This window comes from Polypterus senegalus, chromosome 7 (genome assembly GCF_016835505.1).
Source record: "Polypterus senegalus isolate Bchr_013 chromosome 7, ASM1683550v1, whole genome shotgun sequence".
Taxonomy (NCBI): Eukaryota; Metazoa; Chordata; class Cladistia; order Polypteriformes; family Polypteridae; genus Polypterus; species Polypterus senegalus.
The window spans coordinates 38,825,126-38,847,562 of NC_053160.1; the positions used below are offsets into that span (position 1 = coordinate 38,825,126).

Genomic DNA, 22,437 nt, shown 5'->3' on the forward strand with positions numbered 1-22,437 from the left:
TTTATTGACTATTTTCTCACCTTTTCCTCCAAAAGTAAGTACCTGCTTATCTCATTCACACACAAAAAATGACTTGGACCACTCCATCAGTTGAATTTGAATACAACGGCATATCTCAATTGTGGATGTCATAATACGTGAAAACAAAACTATTGTACACAAGGAAGAATCCACGCTTGACTGTGTTTGAGTGGGCTAATGAATACACTTGACTTGAGCATTCCTAGTTTTCATACTCTTTCTCTGTACATTTACCATTCATTTGCTCAGAGTTTGATCTGCTTGTTGCTTCCTAAGCATCTCTTCTTTTCTCCATCCTAGCGGCCCGCTGCTTCTCTTCTTACGTCGGCAGCTTTTCACGTTAAAACTGATTAAGTCAGTGTTTGTGTTGCAGTTACTTAGTATGTGTTCCTTAATTTTTCACTTAAGCTGGCACTTAAGTCTTCAATCTGCCTCAAGAATGATTTAAGATATGAAGAGTTAGGGGAAGTGACAACGAAGGTGGTAGGAATGAAAATGGCCACCCTGCTGGCCGCTGCAGAGAGTTGATTCTACAATAAAATAAAATAAAAATACCCGAAAGCAGATAGTAGATGTCACGTAGTATATGTGTACCAAATTTCAGGTTAATAGGTCAAGCAGTTTGCGAGCTATAAGTGATTAAAAATCCTGGATGGACAAACGGACAGCCACGGTAGCATAATATATAAGAAGATGAAACGAAAATGACCAGGAAGTAATAATGTAACCCAAAAATCATAATCTGGGAAGGCAGGGCAAAGCCACAGGCACTGAAAGAAAAGGCAAACAAAACATGGTGGCAAAATTGAAGTGAATTATGAGAAACAGTTTAAAAATAACCAGAAGCAAAACCTGATGCCAGGGCCTACTTGCTATAGAAACTAACTCTTGCTAATAAAGATTTTGATTTCGGGACATGAATCCACAGAGGGGAAAAGTAAAGAGGAAACGTTGTCATGTTTATGCCATCACTAGATGCAATAGTCACAGTCACATGGAATATCCAACCACAATGTATAAACAAAGGAAGTAACAGGACAGAAACTAAATTAAACTTTGTTAAAATAATTCAAAAATTATTAGTAAACCCAAAAACAAAATGTACATACTAAAATATGCCAAATACACCAACATATAAATATATGAAATGGGTTAACAATTACAGGTGGAATTAAAAGCAGTCTACTAAAACTTGAAGGCTGCTGCTATAACAACTGTACCATCATACTGGTCGATTACGCCTGTATGCATTTTTAATTTAGTTTATGGGAATCATGGGATTGTTTTTCTCTCACAGTTTTTGAAATTGCAGCATCCATGGAAAAATCCTGTACCTGTATTCAAGGTGCCTCAAGACTGGCACTGTAGCAAGTGACTGCTCTTCTGAAGTGGATTTGAATCCTTGAAAAGTCGCAGTCTGTGTGGAGTTTGCATGTTCTTATATGTCAAAGTCTGTTTTCTCTGAGTAATCCGGTTTCAATCCACATTCCAATGAAATTGACTGATTCTGCACGTGTGTGGCCTGTAATGATTATCCCGGCCTTGCGATGTTAAAACAGCCTTTAGCACACAGAATAGGTGAATGGATAAATATTTAATATCTCCATCCATGTTCATTTTTTGCATAGCAATTTTTACTTTTAACAACAGAAAGGTCTTTAAAATGGAAAGGAAAATATACCCATTTTATGGAGAATCTCGTAGTCAGAATGTATTTCTGAGTTATAAATGTTTGTCTTATTGTTTTTGTCCAGCTGGCAACACCATCCGCCTTGTTGCAATTCTGGAAACTCTGCCCATATGCAGTGTTGTACGTTGATAACAGTTTTATGAGGATAAATGTACATCTGGCAGACAAATATGACGTTAATTTTTTTTTTTGTTTATTTATTCTTTTCTCTACATTTTAAGCATTTGTTGTAATTGCTGCATTTTGGTAAACAGAAACACTCAAACCAGACAGTTATTGGGCATTATGGAAAGGCCTAAAAATTAGCCAAGCCTCTTTCTCATGCCTTTAAATCAGGTAGTGGAAATCAAATACAGGGTATTTTTAGCCATCCATAATTCTTTTAAACAGCATAGTTTGCCCTTTATAGGAATCATTCTGTTTGCCACAGTTTCAGTTTGCTTGCTTGGGACCTCCAGTCCATTGACTTTCTGTACCTTTTGTTTTTATTGCAAGGTGATGGGGAACCAAATAAAACCCGCTTTGGACAGGGTAAAATACATACTCCATCAAAGTCACCCATTCATCTTTCTTTCAGTTTTTTATAATAATGGAAGAAGTTGAAGTCCCTGGAGAAAATCCAAATGATCATAAGGAGATCATGGAAACTTCTCGCAACTAATGAGCTCAACTAAAGACTCAAGCCCAGGTCTCTCTGTTTACGTAGCAAAAGCAGCTATTCTATAACCAACCTGGTCCCAATCCGTTTGTTTGTAGGTTTAGTTATTACCTGATGACTGCATGATGTACTAGTCCAGTGGTCTTAAACTCCAGTCCTGGAGGGCCGTAGCAGCTGCAGGTTTTCATTCTAACCCTTTTCTTAATGAATGACCTGTTTTTGCTGCTAATTAACTTCTTTTGAATTAATTTTAATTCACTTGTTCTTGAAGACTCAGACCCCTCAATTGTTTCTTTTTCTTTAATAAGCTGCCTAACAATAATGAGACACAAAATGAGCCAAAACATGACCAGCAAACTGTGTCCATCACACAATATCTGAAAATAAAGAAAGGTGAAGGTCTCAGGAATGCTGATCTGCTCAGGTCCACAAAACATTTTAACAGAGCTCTTAGAAAAGAGAAAACCAATCATTTTGGAAATGTATGCCATTGCATAATGAGAGCCGCAACAAGCCATTGAATTAAACAACGGGTTTAATTAACAACAAAACTCAAAGCCTAATTAAGCAACTGGTTGGAGTGAAATTGGTTGGAGTTTGAGGCCCTGACTTTGCTGGTCTTTGGCTCCCTCACCTCACATGCCGTTTCTCTTTGGGTGTCATTTAAGGAAAGAAATGAAGCAATTCAGAGGATTGATGAAGAAATTCAGGGGGACAACTCTTAAAAAACAAGTCAATTAGAATGAAAGAAAAATGAATTAATTAGCAGCAAAAACTGGTCACCAATTAAGAAAAGGGTTAGAATGAACACCTGTAGCCACTGCGGCCCTTCAGGACTGGAGTTTGAGACCACTGTACGTCCATCTAAAAACTTATCTTTCCATCTCATGTTGATGTGGAGCAGACAAAGCATAAAAAGAAAAAAGAAAAACAAAGAAAGATAAGGTGCAAGAAGACCCTTAAAGCTGGAAAAAAACCCAAAAAATTTTAAAATGTAATTCTGAATGGTTAGACTGGTAAATAGCACGCTATTGGAACAGCACCAGTTATTTGAGCAGATTTCTTCAGAAACTGGCCTTGTGTGAGTGTGGATGTGTGATTGACGATGCCTTGCAATAGGTTTGTTTCTGCCTGGTGCCTAACAGGGAATTTTCTGGATACTCTGGCGTCTGTCCACATCCCAAAGATGGGCCCATCAGGTTAACTGATGACTTTAAATTGGTTTTGCAGCTGACTGGCACTCTGGTTGGTTGCAACATGAAGTTGAATTCGGCGAGTTTAATAAATCAGAATCATAAATAGAAAATGTTAGATTTCTTTATATCATTCTTTTTTTATACACAGTAACTATAATTTGGATGAAGCATATTTGAGAATGTTGCATTATGCTTTCAAATACCTGCTGTATGAGTTATATACCGTATTGCATTTATGAGATATAGTCAATATGTATCATTACTATATTTTTCAAGAGATTCTCTTTCTTTTCTGGACTGAACACAGCACTGTGGTTAAGTGTTCATTCACCATACCCTTGCTGTTTTAGACTATAATGTTTCAGTTGTCAATTTTCCAAGAAGGTAGCAAATCTTGATGTTGGTTCACGCTCAAAAGAAGATATTTTTTTAGCTCATTCAATATGCTACACACACTTTCATTTTAACCATACTAAACAATTTCTGATCATGTCTAGAGTCCAAACATGGCATTATAGACAGAGTTGTTATCTTTACATGCCATTACAAGAGAGAAGGAGCGGAGCTCCAGTATTGAGAGATACAGGCACATGGATACAGAGGAAAGTCGCTGAAGGTACGCATAAGGGAAGAGACAGGACTTTTTTTTAATCTCTCAGATTTCTTAAATACATTTACTACCTTTCCATTGAGCATCCACTTCCAGAGACGTCTGGTCTCTAGCAAGCTTAGATGTTTAATCAAAAGCATATTCCTCACTAAATATCATCTCTATATATATAAAATCCAACATCTGTCTCTCTGTCTGCGTGTCTGTCTGCTTTTCACGAGAGAACTACTTAACGGATTTAGATCGTTTTTTTGTATAATTTGCTCGAACGTTCCGGTTGATTTTGCAACTTCTGTCATTGCTCTATGTATTATAGTTCGATGCAGAACCAGTATATTTGCGTGAATTCAAGAGAGACCTAGAGAGGGCCCTCCTCACTCACATTCCAGCCTTGGGGAGTATCTTACCTCCACTTAGCTAGCGAACGACAGAACTACTTAACGGATTCAGATTGGGTTTTTTGTATAATTTGCTTGAACATTTAGGTTGATTTTGCGACTTCTCTCATTGCGCTAAGAATCATAGCTCGCTTGCAGGAGCGAAAAATCCGTGCTATTCCGAGACAGAGGCTGCGGACCATTGAGAGGGGGAAGCGTGATGTCAGGAGTAGGGAGCTGGGCAGGGCCCTCCTCACTCAAGCAACACCGTCCATTTGATTCAGTGTACCTTTCCCCATGTTTTGGAGTGTACCTTGCCTCCACTTAGCTAGTGATACCTGTTTGTTTATTGATTTCCTGTTTCACTACTATGGCTAGTGTTACATAATTTATAAAACCAACTAAGTCTGTATTTCAAAGGCATAATGCGTCTGTAATGGCTGGAACTTGCTGACCATAAGCTGGACATACATTGAGCATGCATTTGTGAATCTAATTTGGTAAGTCATTCTCATTTATGGTATTTGCCCACCTAACTTAATTTTTTAAAAACACTAGCAGAGTTTCAAGGTTTTGGCCCAAACAAAGATTTCATTGACTAAACACATTTGCAAGGATCAACTTTGAATACCTGTGCCAAGTCCCAAAAAGGCATCCTAGGGGCACTTCCGAGATAAGGAACAGGTGTGTTTCTTTTCCAAGAAAGGTCCTGAAGTGACCCTATTCTGGCTCTTTATTATATAAACCGGAACAGTATGCCCCAAATCCCCATTTTAGCACTTGTAAATTTACATTCACCAGCCTGTCACAAAGATACATTTGCAATATGTGGCTGCATTTTCCCATTTCTTTTATATCTATAGCCCTAGGTGATAAAATAGATTAAAAAATCAAGAAAGATAGGAGGTTTATAGAGTTACTAGCAAAATACCCGCACTTCGCAGCGGCGAAGTACTGCCTTAAAATTTTTATTAAAAAGAAAATGAAACCTTTTCAAACTGAGGGAAAATATACCAATAATTATTTGTTATGGATCTCTTTGTATACCACATTGTGAGTTCGGCCCTCCGGTTGTAATATGACCAAGCTGTGCACTAAGCTTACTCTTGAGCATGCAACGTACAGTTGGCCATGTGAACAGTAATCTTGTTTCAAATCTCACAGCTTGGATTACTGCTGTCATAATCGGTTTGAGTTCCATGGTTTGTTTCAATTACGACAGTATTTGTAGGACTTGTGTTGAAGAGACATTTGGCATCTGTCAAGCGTTGTAAGTATACAACCGGTTTCATCGATAACTTCGCATCCAGCTTTTGAGAGTTTAAACATTCATAAACATCAAAGTGTCTACTACTGAAATCGTCACCTGTGAATCTAAGATGTTTAAGAGGCATTGGCGGTTGTCGAAAGTTGTAAAATATTTGGCCATTTCGGTACACTTGAAAGCGACAACCGAACAATTCAGCAGCAGCCATCAACTCACATGCAGAACCATAGGTGAAGGGCTTAAGCATTTCACTCTTCTAGTGCTCTTGTGTAGTATAATTATCTCCTGTACCGTCATCAGTCCACACCTTGAACCTGTCCCAGTCATTCAATACATAAGACACAATGTTCCTCCGGATATCAAGAGTGAGCCTGATACGGCCGTGCAATATGTAACAAAGAGAATGGAAAAGGCAGGTGCCATCTCCAGCCATGGAAACCACTCGGTAAGTGACAGTTCTTTGATCGATGGTGATCACCTTGATAGACATGTTAATGGGGTTACGGTTGGAATGATAAAGGAAATGGGTACCTGAACAATGTTCAGTAAGTCTAAACTACCTACACAATAACTATAATCGTAATAAATCAACAATAAAACAGCGGAGAAGCCATGGATTAAATTAAAAGGCTGTAGTTATCAGCAAGGAGACGTGAATCCCGTGGCGTAGCAAGGAAGGGAATGTAGAGACCAGAGCGATGGACGGCCTTATATAGGCAGGCAGTCAACAACATGGGAGGCTTTGGGAGGGGGGACCCAACGCTGCCTCACATGGTGACCGAGCTGCCGGCTATGGACGTATATATTTACGTAAGTAGGATTCAGTTAGCGTTGGGAACCCGCGTACCAAATTTCTTGAAGATGGGCCTATAAGTAACAAAGACTATTGAAAAGTTCAAAATGGCGGCAGACAGTGGCATCATACCACCAAAATAAGTACAAACATTGGTTTCGGTTAGCGCAGGGAAGCCGCCTACCAAAATTCGTGAAGATGGGGCCATAAATAAGAAAGTTCAACATGGCAGACGTTGTCGACCGTTATGACCGTTATGACCGTTACGCGTAGAATTTCGAAATGAAACCTGCTTAACTTTTGTAAGTAAGCTGTAAGGAATGAGCCTGCCAAATTTCAGCCTTCTACCTACATGGGAAGTTGGAGAATTAGTGAGTGAGTGAGTGAGTGAGTGAGTGAGTGAGTGAGTGAGTGAGTGAGTGAGTGAGCGAGCGAGCGACTGACTGAGGGCTTTGCCTTTTATTAGTATAGATTCATGGGTTATACTGTATATTAACCTAAACTTTCTAAACATACCTACAGCAAAGTAAAGTAAAATGATTTTGACAAGATAATACCAATACAACCTGGATAAGCAGCAGTTTGTCTTGTTAGTATCCAATATGCCTAGATAACCAGGTGGCTTTTATCTTAGTAAGCTGACTGGTCTCTAGTCCAGCATTGTCTCTGGATGATGGACTGATAGAGACACCAGAATTCCCTTTTAGTCTAAATTTATTCCGGTCTTTTGATTCCTTGATGCGCATTCAGGATCAATTGGACCTCATAATATAGTGCCAACTGCCATAGTTTAGTACTCATGCCCTTTGACCAATTCTGTTTAGGCATGACATACTTCTGTCAACTCACCCCTCTACTGCAGCCCTGAGCTATGCCAGACTTGTTTTTTATTTTTACATGTTTACAACTTGCATGTAGATGTCAGTTTATACCAGTTCTGATCTGGTGTTCTCTAAGTAGTTCAGACACACATAGTAGAACACGTTTTTTGTAGATGGCTTTTTCTTTTTCTTTTTATAGGAAAAGTTTATAAAAGTTTTTTCTTTCTCTAAATCCATACTTTGCATGCAGCAGTACAGGAAGCACACCACTTGCATTGCTTAGAAGTAGTCTCTGCTTGGCCTGAATTGTGTATTCTCTTATTAGCTCAGGCTATAAGGAGCTGCTTCTGAGCAAGATGTAAGTTTGTGACTGACTACCACCAGTTACCACATTGCAAATGTGTGAACGGAGATGCTGAAGGTGTTAGTCAACAACAAGAGACTTGGTGTAGTCTGCAAGATTTGCACTGTGTAGAGGTGGAGTGTGCGGCTGTGTTGTACAGAAAAGGTGGGGGCTGCCTGGAGAGCTCAGCTGACATCTCCAGAAAACACTCCACTTGCAGTTCTTAGAATCGGTATCTGTGTGGCCTGGATTAGGAGTTCTGCTATTGCCTGTAAGGAGCTGCTTTTGAGCCAGACATCACAGGATTACAGCTGACCACCACCGCAATGCGAATGCATGAATGGAGATGTCTGTGGTGTGAGCCCATGATGAAACATGTGATCACTAAATAAAGTTCCCCAAGGGAAAAAGTTCAGGACAAAACATAGCATATACCAAAGGGGAATATGTATAAAATTAGACCGAGACAGTTTCAATATGGATTTGCATACCAGACAAACACACATAGATAGATAGATAGATAGATAGATAGATAGACAGATAGATAGATAGATAGATAGATAGATAGATGGATATACACAACCTTATATATTAGATTAGATTGTAATTACTTTATTATAGTATACTATATATATTTCTTATGCTATATGAGGGTGCTACTGTATATAAAACAGGCTGAATCTAAAAAATACATGTTTAACTTCAAACAGTGTTTACATTTGCTTTAATAAATTATTAGACAGTATAATTAAGTGTATTTATTTTCAGTTTTAGTTTATTTATTAAAAATTCATTTATATTGTAGGTGCTAGGCAGTTACAGGAGGACAAATAAAACCTTTGATAAGTTCATTAAGGAAATTAAATCAATTGCAAGCAAGCCTACAGAGAAACATTTCTTCAATGTCTCAGATGAAGTTGCTTTGGTTACAATTGTTGATGCCCTTGGAGAAAGGATCTTTGCACTAGAAGGTAAGAAATGTAAGAATACTGGTAAGCAATTTTTTTAGACAGAGTTTGCATCCTAGTTAACACTGAAAGTCTGTGATATGACAAGGTGCTTTTACTGTTGTAGGAAATGGCTAATTCATAAAGCAAGGAGGATCCACAAGGTGTGTGTGTGTGTGTATGTGGGGGGTGTTAAGATATATGATAACTACATTCCCATAGATACATTCGTTCACCGGGACCTACTATTAAGAGTAGAGTAATTGGTGCACAAGCATCCTGGTGAAGAAAAGACAGAAACTATTTAGCAATCCCAAAGCTCCACAACACAAGTAGTTTTTTTGTTCTGTTTCCTTTGTTTTCTGGTAAAGAATATAAAACTCAATAAACTATTATTTAACATCAAAGGTGGCATTATCATTAATAATAATAATAATAATAATAATAATAATAATAATAATACATGTTTCAATAGACATCTCATCCTTGGTTGGTTCCTGCCCATTAAGGCTTTGGCCCTCAGGTCCCTTAATTGGATTAAATTCATGTAAATTCAGCCAACAATTTTCAGACTGTCCTGACCATTGCAGAACTTAATTCCTTACATAACCACATTTTTTTTATTAGATTATTAGATTAGATTAGATAAACTTTATTATTCCCAAGGGGAAATTTAGATGCATACAGTAGTAGAAACATAAAAAACAATGATACAGACTTACAGCACAAATAATACAACCAATCAATCAATTAGAAAAAACAAATAAATAAATGTATACAGGCAGTCCCCGGGTTACGTACGAGATTTGTACTTAAGTTGAATTTGTATGTAAGTTGGAACAGGTACATTACATTATTTTAATAAATGCTATTGTTGACCGACTGTAACCAAGTGCTCTGCCAATAAATGATGGAGTTTCACCTCTCTCTGACCTTTTTATTTCTACTTTATTTTCAATGGTGATGGTTTTTCTCTTTTTTACTGTAACACCAGCACTTGCATCAGATTTGTGTTTCAGAGACATTCTTGAAAGGTGAAGACAAAAGGTTAAGATGAACTCTTCTGCACAGCACTGTACACGCTATCACAGCAAGAAGGCACCCATCGTCAACACGTCTGATGTACTGACAAGAGACAACTTCCTGCTATGTGCATACATGTAGGCTTGCTATTGAGAATGAATGGGGGCGGTGAGGGGCGGTTCACCACCCGCCCACCACACAGTCACCTCCACTACAGTATGCTGTCTGCAGCGTCTGCCCACCGAGAACGAACACGGTGCGGCCAAAGGCGGGTAGTGAATCACCCACCACCACCACCACCACCGCCCCCATTCAACAGGCAGCCACTCAAGGCACACTACAATGCTAGCGAACTGCCCCATCAAGCCTCCGTCCTGCACACGAGCGATAGCTGTGGACTATGGACCACGGGTCACCGCTTGCCACTGGGAGCTGCCCAAGAGACACTACACTGCGCGAGCAGCGAAATCGCTCCCCTCCAGCCTCCGTCCAGCCACTGCTTGCAACGTCCCCAGGCCGAAGATGACGGAGTGGCAGTTAGTTAGGCGCGTGCGTCGCAGCTGCGGCCCTATTCATAAGTTGTAGGTCGGATGTCCGTAACTTGGGGACTACCTGTATTGTGCAAAAATTTCAAAATGAACTTAAAGAGTATGTTATGAGGAAGCTCTGAATTGCCTGATGGCAGTGGTCAGAAAAGATCCCCAGAGGAGCTTATTAGCACGCCGTGGTGTGCTGTCTTGGCTATTCCAAGAGAGCACCTCCTGGAGGTTTAAGGAGGGGACTTTTTTGTGATGGCTTTCAATTTTTCCAATATTTTTCCAGTATGTCCAGAGATGGAGCAGGCTTTCCTTATATGTTTGTTCAGACACTGGCTGTTATGAACTGATAGAACCCTTCCATTAGCTTGCTGCATACATCAAAAGATCCGAGTCTCCTTAGTAAGTACAGCCTTCTCTGCACCTTCTTGTACTGCACCACTGTGCTGTCAGACCAGTCCAGTTTCCTGTTTATGTGAACCCCCAGGTACATGTAGCATACAGACTCATCTTAGAATCACCAACCAACATAAAATGCACATCTCAGGAATGCTAGAGGAAAATAGTGTACCCAGAGAAAGTCTTATAGAGACATGGAGGAGATCTGGAAACTCCACACAAGCAATGAACAGGGCAGAATTTGAACCCAGTCTCCTGGAACCATAAAGCAGCAACATCAATCATTTAACCACTGAAATAAATGTCATTTTCTTAAATTAAGTAATACCTTAAAAGAACTACATTTTTATTACAGTGCTTTTCAGAAAGAATAGTTTTGCTTTCTACTTAGTTTTCAATTAAGAACACAGCAATATAATCTTCTAAGGCAACATACAGTAAATCAAGTAGGCACCCATTGAGTCTATGCAATATTTGGCGGCAGTATGTCAACAAACTCTGGCTATTGTAATGGAAATAGCCCAACAGGATGTTATGTTTTGTGGGAAATCCTCCAGCAGTTTGGAAGCAAGAAAATATTTTTGTTCAAGGCTGTGTAAAATTGTGTGCAAAGTGATAAGCACCATATTTTGCTGTATTGTGGTATTGACTGAAAATGATACTTAACTCTGTGCATCACTTATTAATAAAGTCCTTTTGATTCTTATGAAGTTGACAGTAAAATACACAAAACTATTCCTATTTTAACACACAGATTGTTGCCTTAAAGATAATGAAGCTCTTTGTGTACAGTAATACATATGCAGTCCTGTTATTCTGATTAATACAATTTCCACAAATTTCCACTGTATGTAAATGCTAGAGTAGCCTGGTGATCCTCTGTTTCCAATCTCAGTTTAAAGCAATCCTTACCTGTGAAAATATCCATCCATCCATTATCCAACCCGCTATATTCTAACACAGGGGTCTACTGAAGCCAATCCCAGCCAACAAAGGGTGCAAGGCAGGAAACAAACCCTGGGCAGGGTGCGAGCCAACCGCAGGACACACACACACACACACCAAGGACAATTTAGGATTGCATGTCTTTGGACTGTGGGAGGAAACCCACGCAGACACTGGGAGAACATGCAAACTCAACGCAGGGAGGACCCAGGAAGTCGAACCCAGGTCTCCTCACTGCGAGGCAGCAGCGTTACCATTGCGCCACTGTGCCACCCCTCTGAAACCAATTAATCCAATTATTTTCTGCTGCCTAAAACTTGGAGTAATCTAAGAAAAGAATATACAGAATTTCAAAAGGGCACAAGACATACGCACTACCAAGGTCGGGATCTGCTAAAAAAAGTACAGAGTACTACAGCTACAGGTCAAACTTCACATGAACTTATCTTTAAAGTTTACCAGAACGCTTCCTTAGTTTACTTACTGTTTGCTGTTGGCTCAGTTCCTTTGATTCTTTTGTGCCTTTTTAATTAATGCTTACTTAAGCATTTGCTTGCTTTCATTCTCTTGAAAGTGAAGGGTTGCTCTCATTCTTCGGTTGAGGAATTTGAACTATACTATACACTCCTGTCCCTTTCGTTTTTAATGTGTGTCTTTTTCGGTGCTGTATCATTTCTTCAATTTTGATTCCACTTAAAATTCTTGTTTACACGTGTTTGGGAGTGACATTAACGTCTCTTTCGTGTGCTCATGTGTTGTATTCATGTGCTATGCCAAGTACAACCTTTTAAGTGGCTTGCATTCTAACGCTTACCCTTCCAAGTGGTAATTACTGAGGGAGAATAACTTTACTGTCCAGATTCATTGAGTTGTGTCATAACCCTGACCTCTCACCTGACTTTCATCCATCCATTATCCAACCCGCTATATCCTAATTACAGGGTCACAGGGGTCTGCTGGAGCCAATCCCAGCCAACACAGGGCGCAAGGCAGGAAACAAACCTTGGGCAGGGCGCACACACACACCCACACACTAGGGACAATTTAGAATCGCCAATGCACCTAACCTGCATGTCTTTGGACTGTGGGAGGAAACCGGAGTACCCGGAGGAAACCCACACAGACACGGGGAGAACATGCAAACTCCACGCAGGGAGGACCCAGGAAGCGAACCCGGATCTCCTAACTGTGAGGCAGCAGCACTACCCACTGCGCCACCAAGCCACCCTCACCTGATTTTGTTATATAAAATTATCTGGCTATGTTATATATTGAAAGAATAAAATGTTAACCTGAAGCTGTTCTTTTGCTTTTTTCTATTTTCACAAGCAAAAGGACAGATAAAATCTTGAAATTAGTTTAGTGAAAATCAGGCCACAGTGATCACACTTTCCTTCTAACCATCCAACTACAAATGTATGTGAACAGAATGCAGCAGGAAGACACAATTTTAATAATGATAATAATTCTTCACATTTATATAGCACTTTTCTCACTACTCAAAGCACAGGGAGGACCCGCCACGTGAACCCCTGATCACCTTACTGTGAGACAGCAGCGCTACCACTGTGCCAACTGAAATCTTGAAAGTCCCTGTGAAATCTTCCATAGCATGTTACATGCAGAATTACAACTGGCCTGACAGTCTAGCACATTGATTCTTAACCTTTTTTGAGTCACGGACCCCTTTTAGAACCTGATGAAAGCTATGGACCCCCTTCCCCAGAAATATTCACATAAGCACAACTTTGCATGTAGCTGACTGGTGGCAAATGCTGGTCAGTGCATCAATTTATGTATTACAACTTTGCTCTATTTTTATGTGACATTACTAAAGTAACCTATTAAAATACATATTTCAGGATATATTTTGATGCACTTTTTACTTTTTTACAATTCTAGGACCTCTGATCATAAATGGTAAAGAAAAATTTAATAACCAAATGTTTTACATTATATGACCAAAATATTTTGGACAACTGACCACCACACCTACCATATATGAACTTGTTGGATATTCCATTCAAAAACCCATGGGCATTAGCATAGAGTTGCCCCTCCTATGTGGCTATAATAGCCCCCACTCTTCTGGGAAGACTTTCCACAAGACTTGGGTACGTGTCTGTGGGATTTTGTGAAAATTTAGTGAAAAGAGTATTTGTGAGTTCACAAACTGATGTTAGATGAGAAGACCTGACTCACAATTGTCATTCCAATTCATCCCAAAGGTGTTCAGTAGGTTTGAGGTCAGGGCCCTGTGCAGGACATTTAAGTTCCTCCATGTCTTTATGGACTTTGCTTTGTGCATGGGGTCACAGTCATGCTGGAACAGAAAAGAGCCTTCCCTAAACTGCTGCCACAAAATTGGAAGCACACAGTTGTTAAAAATGACTTTGTTTTCTGTACCATTAAAGGAACCCATTACTGGAACCAAGAGGCCTAGGCCAAACCCTGAAAAACAACCCCAGACCACTATCTCTTCTCTTCCAAACTTTACATTAACTTTACTTAGCATTCACCTGGTTTGCACCAAACCCTGATTCACCCATCAAAATTGCTAGATAGTGAAGTGTGATTCATCACTCCAGAGAACACATTTCCACTGTTCCATTCTCCTTTACCCACCTTAAGTCTTGACCCTTCCACTTTGAGCACTACAGTGTGACACATTTTACTGCCAGTAGAGACTCCATGGCCATGTGCTTCAATTTATGAACTTGCTAATAAAGAATGTGGCTGAAATGACTAAACTGAATAAATTGGAGGGATGTCAACATATTTTGGCCATATAGTGTGTTAGGACAGCTGTTTCTTTATTCATAGTTATTTATTAATTTAATAATCAATGTGCCAAATGCTTTCTGGAATAGGCTTCAACGTCCCTGTGACCATGCTCTAGATAAGATAGATAATTTTAGAACTATAAATATATCTTATTTACAAAATGTTTAAACATAAATATAACAATATGAATAAAAATAAATTAATTGTTGGATGGTATTTAAATTTTTGAAAGAGAATACCAGTTTTAAAAAACAATAATTGGTTTAGTTAAAGTTCTTTACAATTATAAAAATACCAGTAACAGTGCACTGCACGATAACGTGCAGTGAATACGCACGACTTGAGCATTCATAGTTTTCATCTTCTTTCTCTGTATGTTTAGCATTTGTTTGCTCGGAGGTTGATGTGCTTCCTGCTTCCTGTGCAGCTGTTTTGTTCTCCACCCTAGCAGCCCGCTTGTTCTCTTCTTTCATCGGCATCTTCTCACGTTAAAACTGATTAAGTCAATGTTTGTGTTGCAATTACTTTGTATGTTTTCCTTAATTTTTCGCTTAATCTGGCACTTAAGTCTTCAATCTGCCTCAAGAATGATTTAAGATATGAAGAGGAAGGGGACGTGTTGGCAATGGTGGTAGGGATGAGAATGGATGCCGCTGCCGAGAGTTTATTCTACAATAAAATAAAATAAAAATAAAAAGAGGAATACCCTTGGAGGTCAATCATCACCCCGAAGGTGGATAGTAGACGTCACGTAGTATATGTGTACCAAATTTCAGGTCAATAGGTCCAACAGCTTGCGAGCTACAGGTGATTTAAAATCCTGGACAGACAAACGGATAGCTATGGTAGTGTATTATATATAAAGACAAGTCTCTTTTTCTTGACATTGTCTTTGTAAATCTAAAAACACTTTTTTAATTCACTGTTTTAGTTCATTCTCCAGTGATACAATTGCTAAGAATTATATGAATTATAAGGGCATACATATACATATTCATATATATATATATATATATAAATCTACTTTATCCATATATACTTTATTTTATATCCACCACACAAATGACTGCTACATTATATAATCAAGTTTTTCTGTAATTTCAGAAATGATTCATGTTCATTATAAAAAATTAATAATGATGAATATAAAACAGACATAATACACATAGTATTAAATAGGCAATTCAAGAAATGCCAAAGTTATAAATTGTGGGCTGACCAGCCATTAGGCAGAAATCCAGCCTTGAAATATTTCTGTTTCTCACAAATACAGGATCCTTCTAAATCCACTGGTAATGAACAACTTTCTAAGCTTGCAAAATAAGGAGCAGAACAGGAAGAAAAATCTCTGCATGTATACAAAATCTGTATCAATTTAATGTCAAGATTAGGAAGAGAAAAGGGATAAAAACAAACTTGCAGAAAACCATACAAATAAAACTACAAATATGCACCTGACGAAAATAGAGAAACAAGGACTTGCGGTGTAAATAGTGCCACTGTGAAGATGATTGGGGTACATGCTGGCATTTGGAGAACCACAATAATGGTTCATGCTGATTCTAAAATGTTAAGGCCTAACATCACTAGTATATAAAAATAATATAAAAGAATATAACCGGGTTAAGGAAGTCAGACAGCCGTATTGAGTCTGTTTATAAGTCAGGGTCCATATTGTTTAAAAAATGCCACCCTAGGCTGCCGCCTAGTTTGCCTCACCTTATGCTCATAGCTAAGTTGTCTGGAGCTTTGTGCCTGATAGGGTCTCCTTGGTGAACATGTTCGGGCTGAAAGGTCAGACAAGGAACAATTCATGATGACAGCTCACGATGGTACAAATTAGAAGAAAGTGTTCCCTGCTTATTATAGGATTACTGGGACCCACACGTGGAGCTAGGCCTGGGGATGGTATTCACTGATGAAGACCTGGTGGTTGGGCAACTGAACATTAAACCCAAAAAATGTGAATCTGTGTTGTAGGTTCGCCATCTTGGGTGCGATGCCACTTTAGTGGTAGGCATTGGCGGGAAAGATCTAGACAGATTAGACCCTGGAAATGGAGACTGGCTTTGGGAACTTTGAATATTATCTCTCTGACAGGGAAGGAGCCTGAGCTGGTGCTGGAGGTGGAAAAATACCAGCTAGGTATAGCTGCAATCACTTCCACACATACAGTAGCATGTGTTCTGGAACTTCTTGATGGTCTCTCTCCTACTCTATGTGAAAGGTCTCAGGTATGGTGATACTCACAAGCCCTTCAGCTGAGGGCTGTGCAATTGGAGTTTTCTTTAGGGGATGAGAGGGTTGCCTCAATGTGGCTATGAGTCACAGAGGAAAACTGTGACTGTCGTTTGTCCATATGTACCAAACAGCTGTTCAGAGAATTCAGTCTTCTTAGAGAAGATGGGTGAGGTGCTTGAAAGAGTGCTGCTGCCCACTGAATCTGTAGTCTGATTGGATGTCTTCAATGCTTATGTCCGTAATGATGAACATAAGTATATCTGGAAGAATGTGATTGGGAGGAACAGCCTTCCAGAGCTACACCAAAATGGAGAGTTGTTATTGGATTTCTGTGTTATGACATCGATTGTCAATAACAACACCATGTTTGAACATGAAAAGGATTGCAACTGTACCTGTACATGTTACCAGAGCACCTTGTCCTAAAGACTGATAAACGTTTTTAGTTGTGTCATTTGACTTAAAGCCATATGCTTTGAGCTGTCAGTTGATTATCACTTTGTAGTAGGTTGAATTCAAAGCTCGGGGTGTAGGCCAAATACACCAGGTTATCCTAGATGAGCAGTTAGGGTGTCCTGAAAATGTATGACTGAGGCTTCCATTCTTGAGGAGTTCAACTCCTTCCTCTGAAAGAATTTCTTCTATGTGCAAAGTAAAGTCAGGGATATTGAGTCCAAATGGACTCTGTTCAATACCTAAATTGTGGAAGCTGCTGTTAAAAGCTGTGGTCTTAAAGCAGTCGGGGCATTCCATAGCAGCAACCGTAGAAAATAATAGTGGACACTAGAGGTGAAGGAAACTGTTAAGCAGCAGAAATGAGATTTCTTTATGTGATGGCTAAGCAGACACTCTGTGACAGGGTGAGAAGCTCAGCAATTTAGGAGTGCCTCAGAGTAGAGTTGCTGCTTCTCCAGATCAAGATTGAGGGGGTTTGGGTGTGTTGTAAGGATGCCCCTTAGGGGGCTACCCTTAGAGCTGCTCCAGGCATGTCCCACTGGTTGGGGACATGGAAGTTTGGTCTAGCTGTTACAATGACCCTCTACCAGAAAAGCAATTTTAGAAAATGAGATGAGATAAGGTGAGACGATCTTGTTCGAAAAGATGATGACAAAAATTCCTAAGAGAATGAGTTGTGCTTGCAAACATAAATATAAATTTTTTTCACTATATTGGACCAGTCCGGATAATATCAGGTCATCTGATAGTGTGACAGCTTTATTTCTAAACACTTTTAATTTTTTATCTTGTGTACATTCTTTAAATGTATTATTTTATAAAAATACCCTTTCTGTGTGAAGATCCTATTGAAAAATACAAGCCTGCAATAGAAAATGTTTACTGTAACATTACTTTGTCTGCAAAGGAATCTGTTGTCTATAAATGAATTAAACAGACTAAAATGAAGAAATAGTAATACATTTAGAAAGGGAAGTAGATCCCTTGATTCATTAAATTCACTAGGACAGCTAGTACCTAAGTGGCCCCCAAGGCTCATCATTTTTCTACTCAATATGGTGTCTGCTTTAGTTACATTACTTGGAGGATTGTTTCAAACTGAAGCACTTCTTGATTTCTGTTTAATACACTTAAGCTTAATCTGTGCTTGAGCCCACAAGAACATGATGATTTGTACTGATGAAAAACTTTATAGCATCTCACATGGTTATCTCTGTTTAAAACTGAACAGAGTAACTTAAAATAAAAGGTCAGAACAGAATATGCCTTTTAGCCAATACAGTAGATGCATTTAGTTGCTGTTCTTTGTCTTCTTGTGTGTGAGTTTAATTGTACACATTACTTTAAATGTAATCTCACTTATGCATTAAAGTTATTCTAGCATAGCTTACTTGTATTTTTATTAACTACTCTGAAGATCCAGCTGAAGTCAGTAGGTTATCACCTACTAGGAGAATGAGGCTGGTCCTGGCAGAGACTCCAAGTTCAGGCTGTTTCTAATGAGTTTGCGCACAGTTTGTGTGAGGAACTTGCAGACTTCAGTGCATTGCTGATCCTACAAGACCCTGAAGGCTGTTAAAGGTTGTGTTGGTGTTTCCGGTCTTCCCAGAAGGAGGTGTTTCATCTTGCAGGGAGTACTACTTGGTGGCGACTCTGGTCTGTACCGGGAACTGAGAAAGATGTCTGCAAGAGCTCTGAGCAAGATAAGGGGGCATGAGAAATCTGTGAGCAAGTGACATACCATTTATGGTCTAGTGACAAATTTTCTGCTTACAGGGGAATCGAAGCATTATGCACATCTGAAACTGGTCCTCAGAGAGTTACAACCAGAGCGGGTGATGGAACAATCCTTACAAATGATGTTGCAATTGTGACCCACTGGGCTGGCTACTTTGAACAGCTGTTTAAAGTTGATCCTCTGGCTAGAATGTTGGACATCTTTGGGTCCATGGTTCTTGAGGCTGATCCTCCAATTAGCTGTGAACCACCCAATCTCACTGAGATTGCACAGGTGATGAACCAGCTGAGGGAAGGGATCCTGTGGTAACCACGGTGAACTTCTCCAGGCTGGTGGTAAGGCTGTCCTCCTTGCATTGCAAGTAATCTTTGCTTCCATTTGGGAGACGGGTGTCATTCCGACTGACTGGAGAATGGGACTTGTCGTCCCTATCTGGAAAGGGAAGGGTGATCGCCTGCATAGTGGTAACTACAGTGGGATAACACTGCTCTCAGTGCTGGGTAAGGTCCTTGCAAGGGCCATCCTCAATAGGATCCATGATTACTTGCTCACCAGCGATTGAAGCAGTCTTGTTTTATGCCTAAGAAGTCTACTATCGACCGCATTTATCCTGCAAACGTGAATATCAGCAGGGTTTCTTTGCAGCCTTTGTCGATTTTCATAAAATGTTCGATTCTCTTGGTTGAGCTGACCTGTGAGACATCCTGAGACTTTGCGGGACCCCCAAAGTTGCTGAATATCATGGCCGGTCTGTGCATTGGTAATGTGAGTGCTGTGAAAAATGGAGGCAGAACACCTGCATTTTTCCCAGTTTATTCTGGGGTTCTCAGGGCTGTGTTATTGCTCCTACTCTGTTCAATGCTTGCATGGACTGGGTGTTGGGCAGCGTCATTGGTGAAGAAAGATTCACTGATCTTGACTTTGTTGATGATGCTGTGATCTTCACAGAGTCATTGGAAGCTCTGATGGGGGCTCTCAAGAGACTGAGTGAGGAATCTGAGTATCTGGGCTTGTGAGTCCTGAATAAAAAACTAAGATCCAGGTCATTAATGACCTCTTGGGCACGTCCATTAGCAGTGTGTCTGTCTGTGGAGAAAGTGTCGACCTTGTCAAGGGGTCTACTTATATGTGAAGTAAGTAAATGGATTGGGAGAGCATGCGAGGTTAATGATGTCACTGTAAAGGGGTGTGTGGCACTCCCAATATCTTTGCAAAAGAATGAAGGCCCAAGTCTTATGCTTATTGTTTTGCTATATGGCTGTGAGACATGGATGCTATCCAGTGATCTGAGATGAAGACTCAACTCCTTCGGCACTGTGCCTCTTCAGAGAATCCATGGGTAGCGTCAGTTACACCACTATGGTCATGTAGTGTGATTCCCTCAGGGTGACCCAGATCACAGGATCTTCATTATTAAGGACCCAAGTGGCTGGACCAGACCACGGGGACATCCACGTAACACCTGGCTGTGGCAGATAGAGGGTCATTTTCGAGGAATGGGACTAGACCGCATGTCTGCCTGGGGGGTTGCCAACTGGGATCCCGAGCTGTTTTGTCACGTGGTGGGTGTGGCAACACTCTTTACCAGTGCATGCTCCCCAACCTGACCTGACCTCCTCTATGCCTAGATGTTGAAATCCTTTACACAGTGTTGCATTTTATTAGATCCATTCAGTGACAGAACCAAATAATCAGCTTAGTTGCACAAGAAAGTTAATGATATTAACAATATATAATTGAAAGAAAACATGTATTTTACTTACTGTAACTGTGGCAAAATAAATAATTTCTTATTTTTTAAACAAGTTAGAAAATGTACAATATGTGTGGCATAATATTCAGGTGCCTTCTGGGATTGGGTTAACTGTTTTGAAAGTTGGAGAGTTTTACATTTTTTATTTACTTCATGAAAGAGATATTTTTATTAAATAATTTGTCACGGTGGTGTGTGTGATGTGGAGTGAGACTGCCATACCACTGTTTGCACAGGTAGCACATTCAGGTATAAGCTGCAGGCATACATGCATGATTCAGCAGTCATTTCCATAGCTTGGACTGACTGCTGAGGACCTGTTGGCCATTTAAACGAGGAAGTATTGTATGCAAAATATACAAATTGAAGTTACCTGTCTCAGGCTAAATTTGAAATAGCATTTCTGTTTGTTTTAAAGAGGCTGCATGCAAGAGAGAGTTGCATAGGGTAGGATGTAATATACACTTATTGATTTATGGTTGTTTGTATGGAAAAAGACATGCAGGTTATGATTATTACAATAACTTATTTACTCAATAGCTTTATTAATTGTTTTAACTCAATAGAATGTCACAATGGCACAGTGCAGTTAGGTAAAATCTCGCCTTGCGTACAATAATATACATTATACAATGTATAATTATATTTGTTGACTGTTGACATATTTATATTAGCTGTGCTCTTTTAAAAATGCTTTTGAGGATTTTGAGGCACCCCTTATTATTGATTTATTTTATTAGCCTTGTGAATCCACTGGGAGGGGCCTTTAAACCTCACCTATACTCAAAACTGGAAATAAAGCTGGGTTAAAACCAACAGGTAAAAACCGTCTAAAAGAAACTGTCACAGAAAGTAGTCTTCTTCATGCTAAGAATATGTCTGCCTTTGTAAGCAAAAATAAAGGCAATGATAGATCTTATAGCCAAGTCTTAAATAAAATAAACCCTATAATACAAAAGACAGCTGAAAAATGTACAGTGAATGATTAGTAATTATTCAGTAAGCACAATACATTAGTTTAAATTATTATCATCATATTTTCCATATTTTTAATTGCACTCTCTATATTATTCCTGTTTTAAAACTAACTGAAACTCTTTCTAAAACTTCCAGCTACGTCAGATAACCTGGCAGTATCGTTTGAAATGGAAATGGCACAGGCTGGATTTAGTGCCCATTCTTCAAAGGTAAGCTCATTAGTTTCTTGAAATACTTGTACACCGTGCATGAAGTTTACATTCCCTAACATTCTCTAATTGTAACTGCTAGTGTTACATCTCAGCCAGGGTTTCTACTATTTTATGTCTTTTTTTCAATGTTTAATCCTTGAGGTATGTTAATATTACTTTTTTTAATGACCTTCTTTGTTTTCTATGCCTGTACTATGCTCAATGTGCTTTGTGGGTGGTCCTCCAAGAGGCAGATCCACCTACCAATCTTTGCCAGGATCTGCCCTGCACACTATAAATCTCCCACAGTTCCTGGCAGATCATATCAAATGTGGTAGGGAGTCGGTGAGTTTTTTTTTTTTTTTTGGCGTTCTACTGTACTTTTGTGATTTTGTCTGGATTCCTGACCATTTTTCTCCGTTTTTTGCCTTGGATTATGTATTGGTCTTGTTTGCTTTGAATTGACCTTGCTGGCAACTCCTTTTTACCTTGTGAACTCTAGGGAGATTCATATACTTAAAGAGAATTTTTGGGATAATAAATCTTACATTTTTTTAAAATTTCTGTGTTGCCATTTTTTATCTGTTCAGGTTTTTTTTTACAGGATTTCTCCCTCTAGTGGTCATTTTTGGAAGTGCTTTTGGGATTTGCATGCTTTCAGACTCCCAGT

At 39.4% G+C, this 22,437-nt stretch overlaps 1 protein-coding gene across 1 annotated transcript in view; it reads left to right on the forward strand.

The window, feature by feature from the left end:
- Positions 1 to 22,437, forward strand: part of itga1 (integrin, alpha 1) — a 165,531-nt gene that overhangs the window by 59,356 nt on the left and 83,738 nt on the right. Inside the window, exons 9-10 of the mRNA XM_039758094.1 lie at positions 8,582 to 8,747; positions 21,712 to 21,785. Of these exons, the coding sequence (XP_039614028.1) occupies positions 8,582 to 8,747; positions 21,712 to 21,785 (240 nt within the window). The remainder of the gene's footprint in view (positions 1 to 8,581; positions 8,748 to 21,711; positions 21,786 to 22,437) is intronic.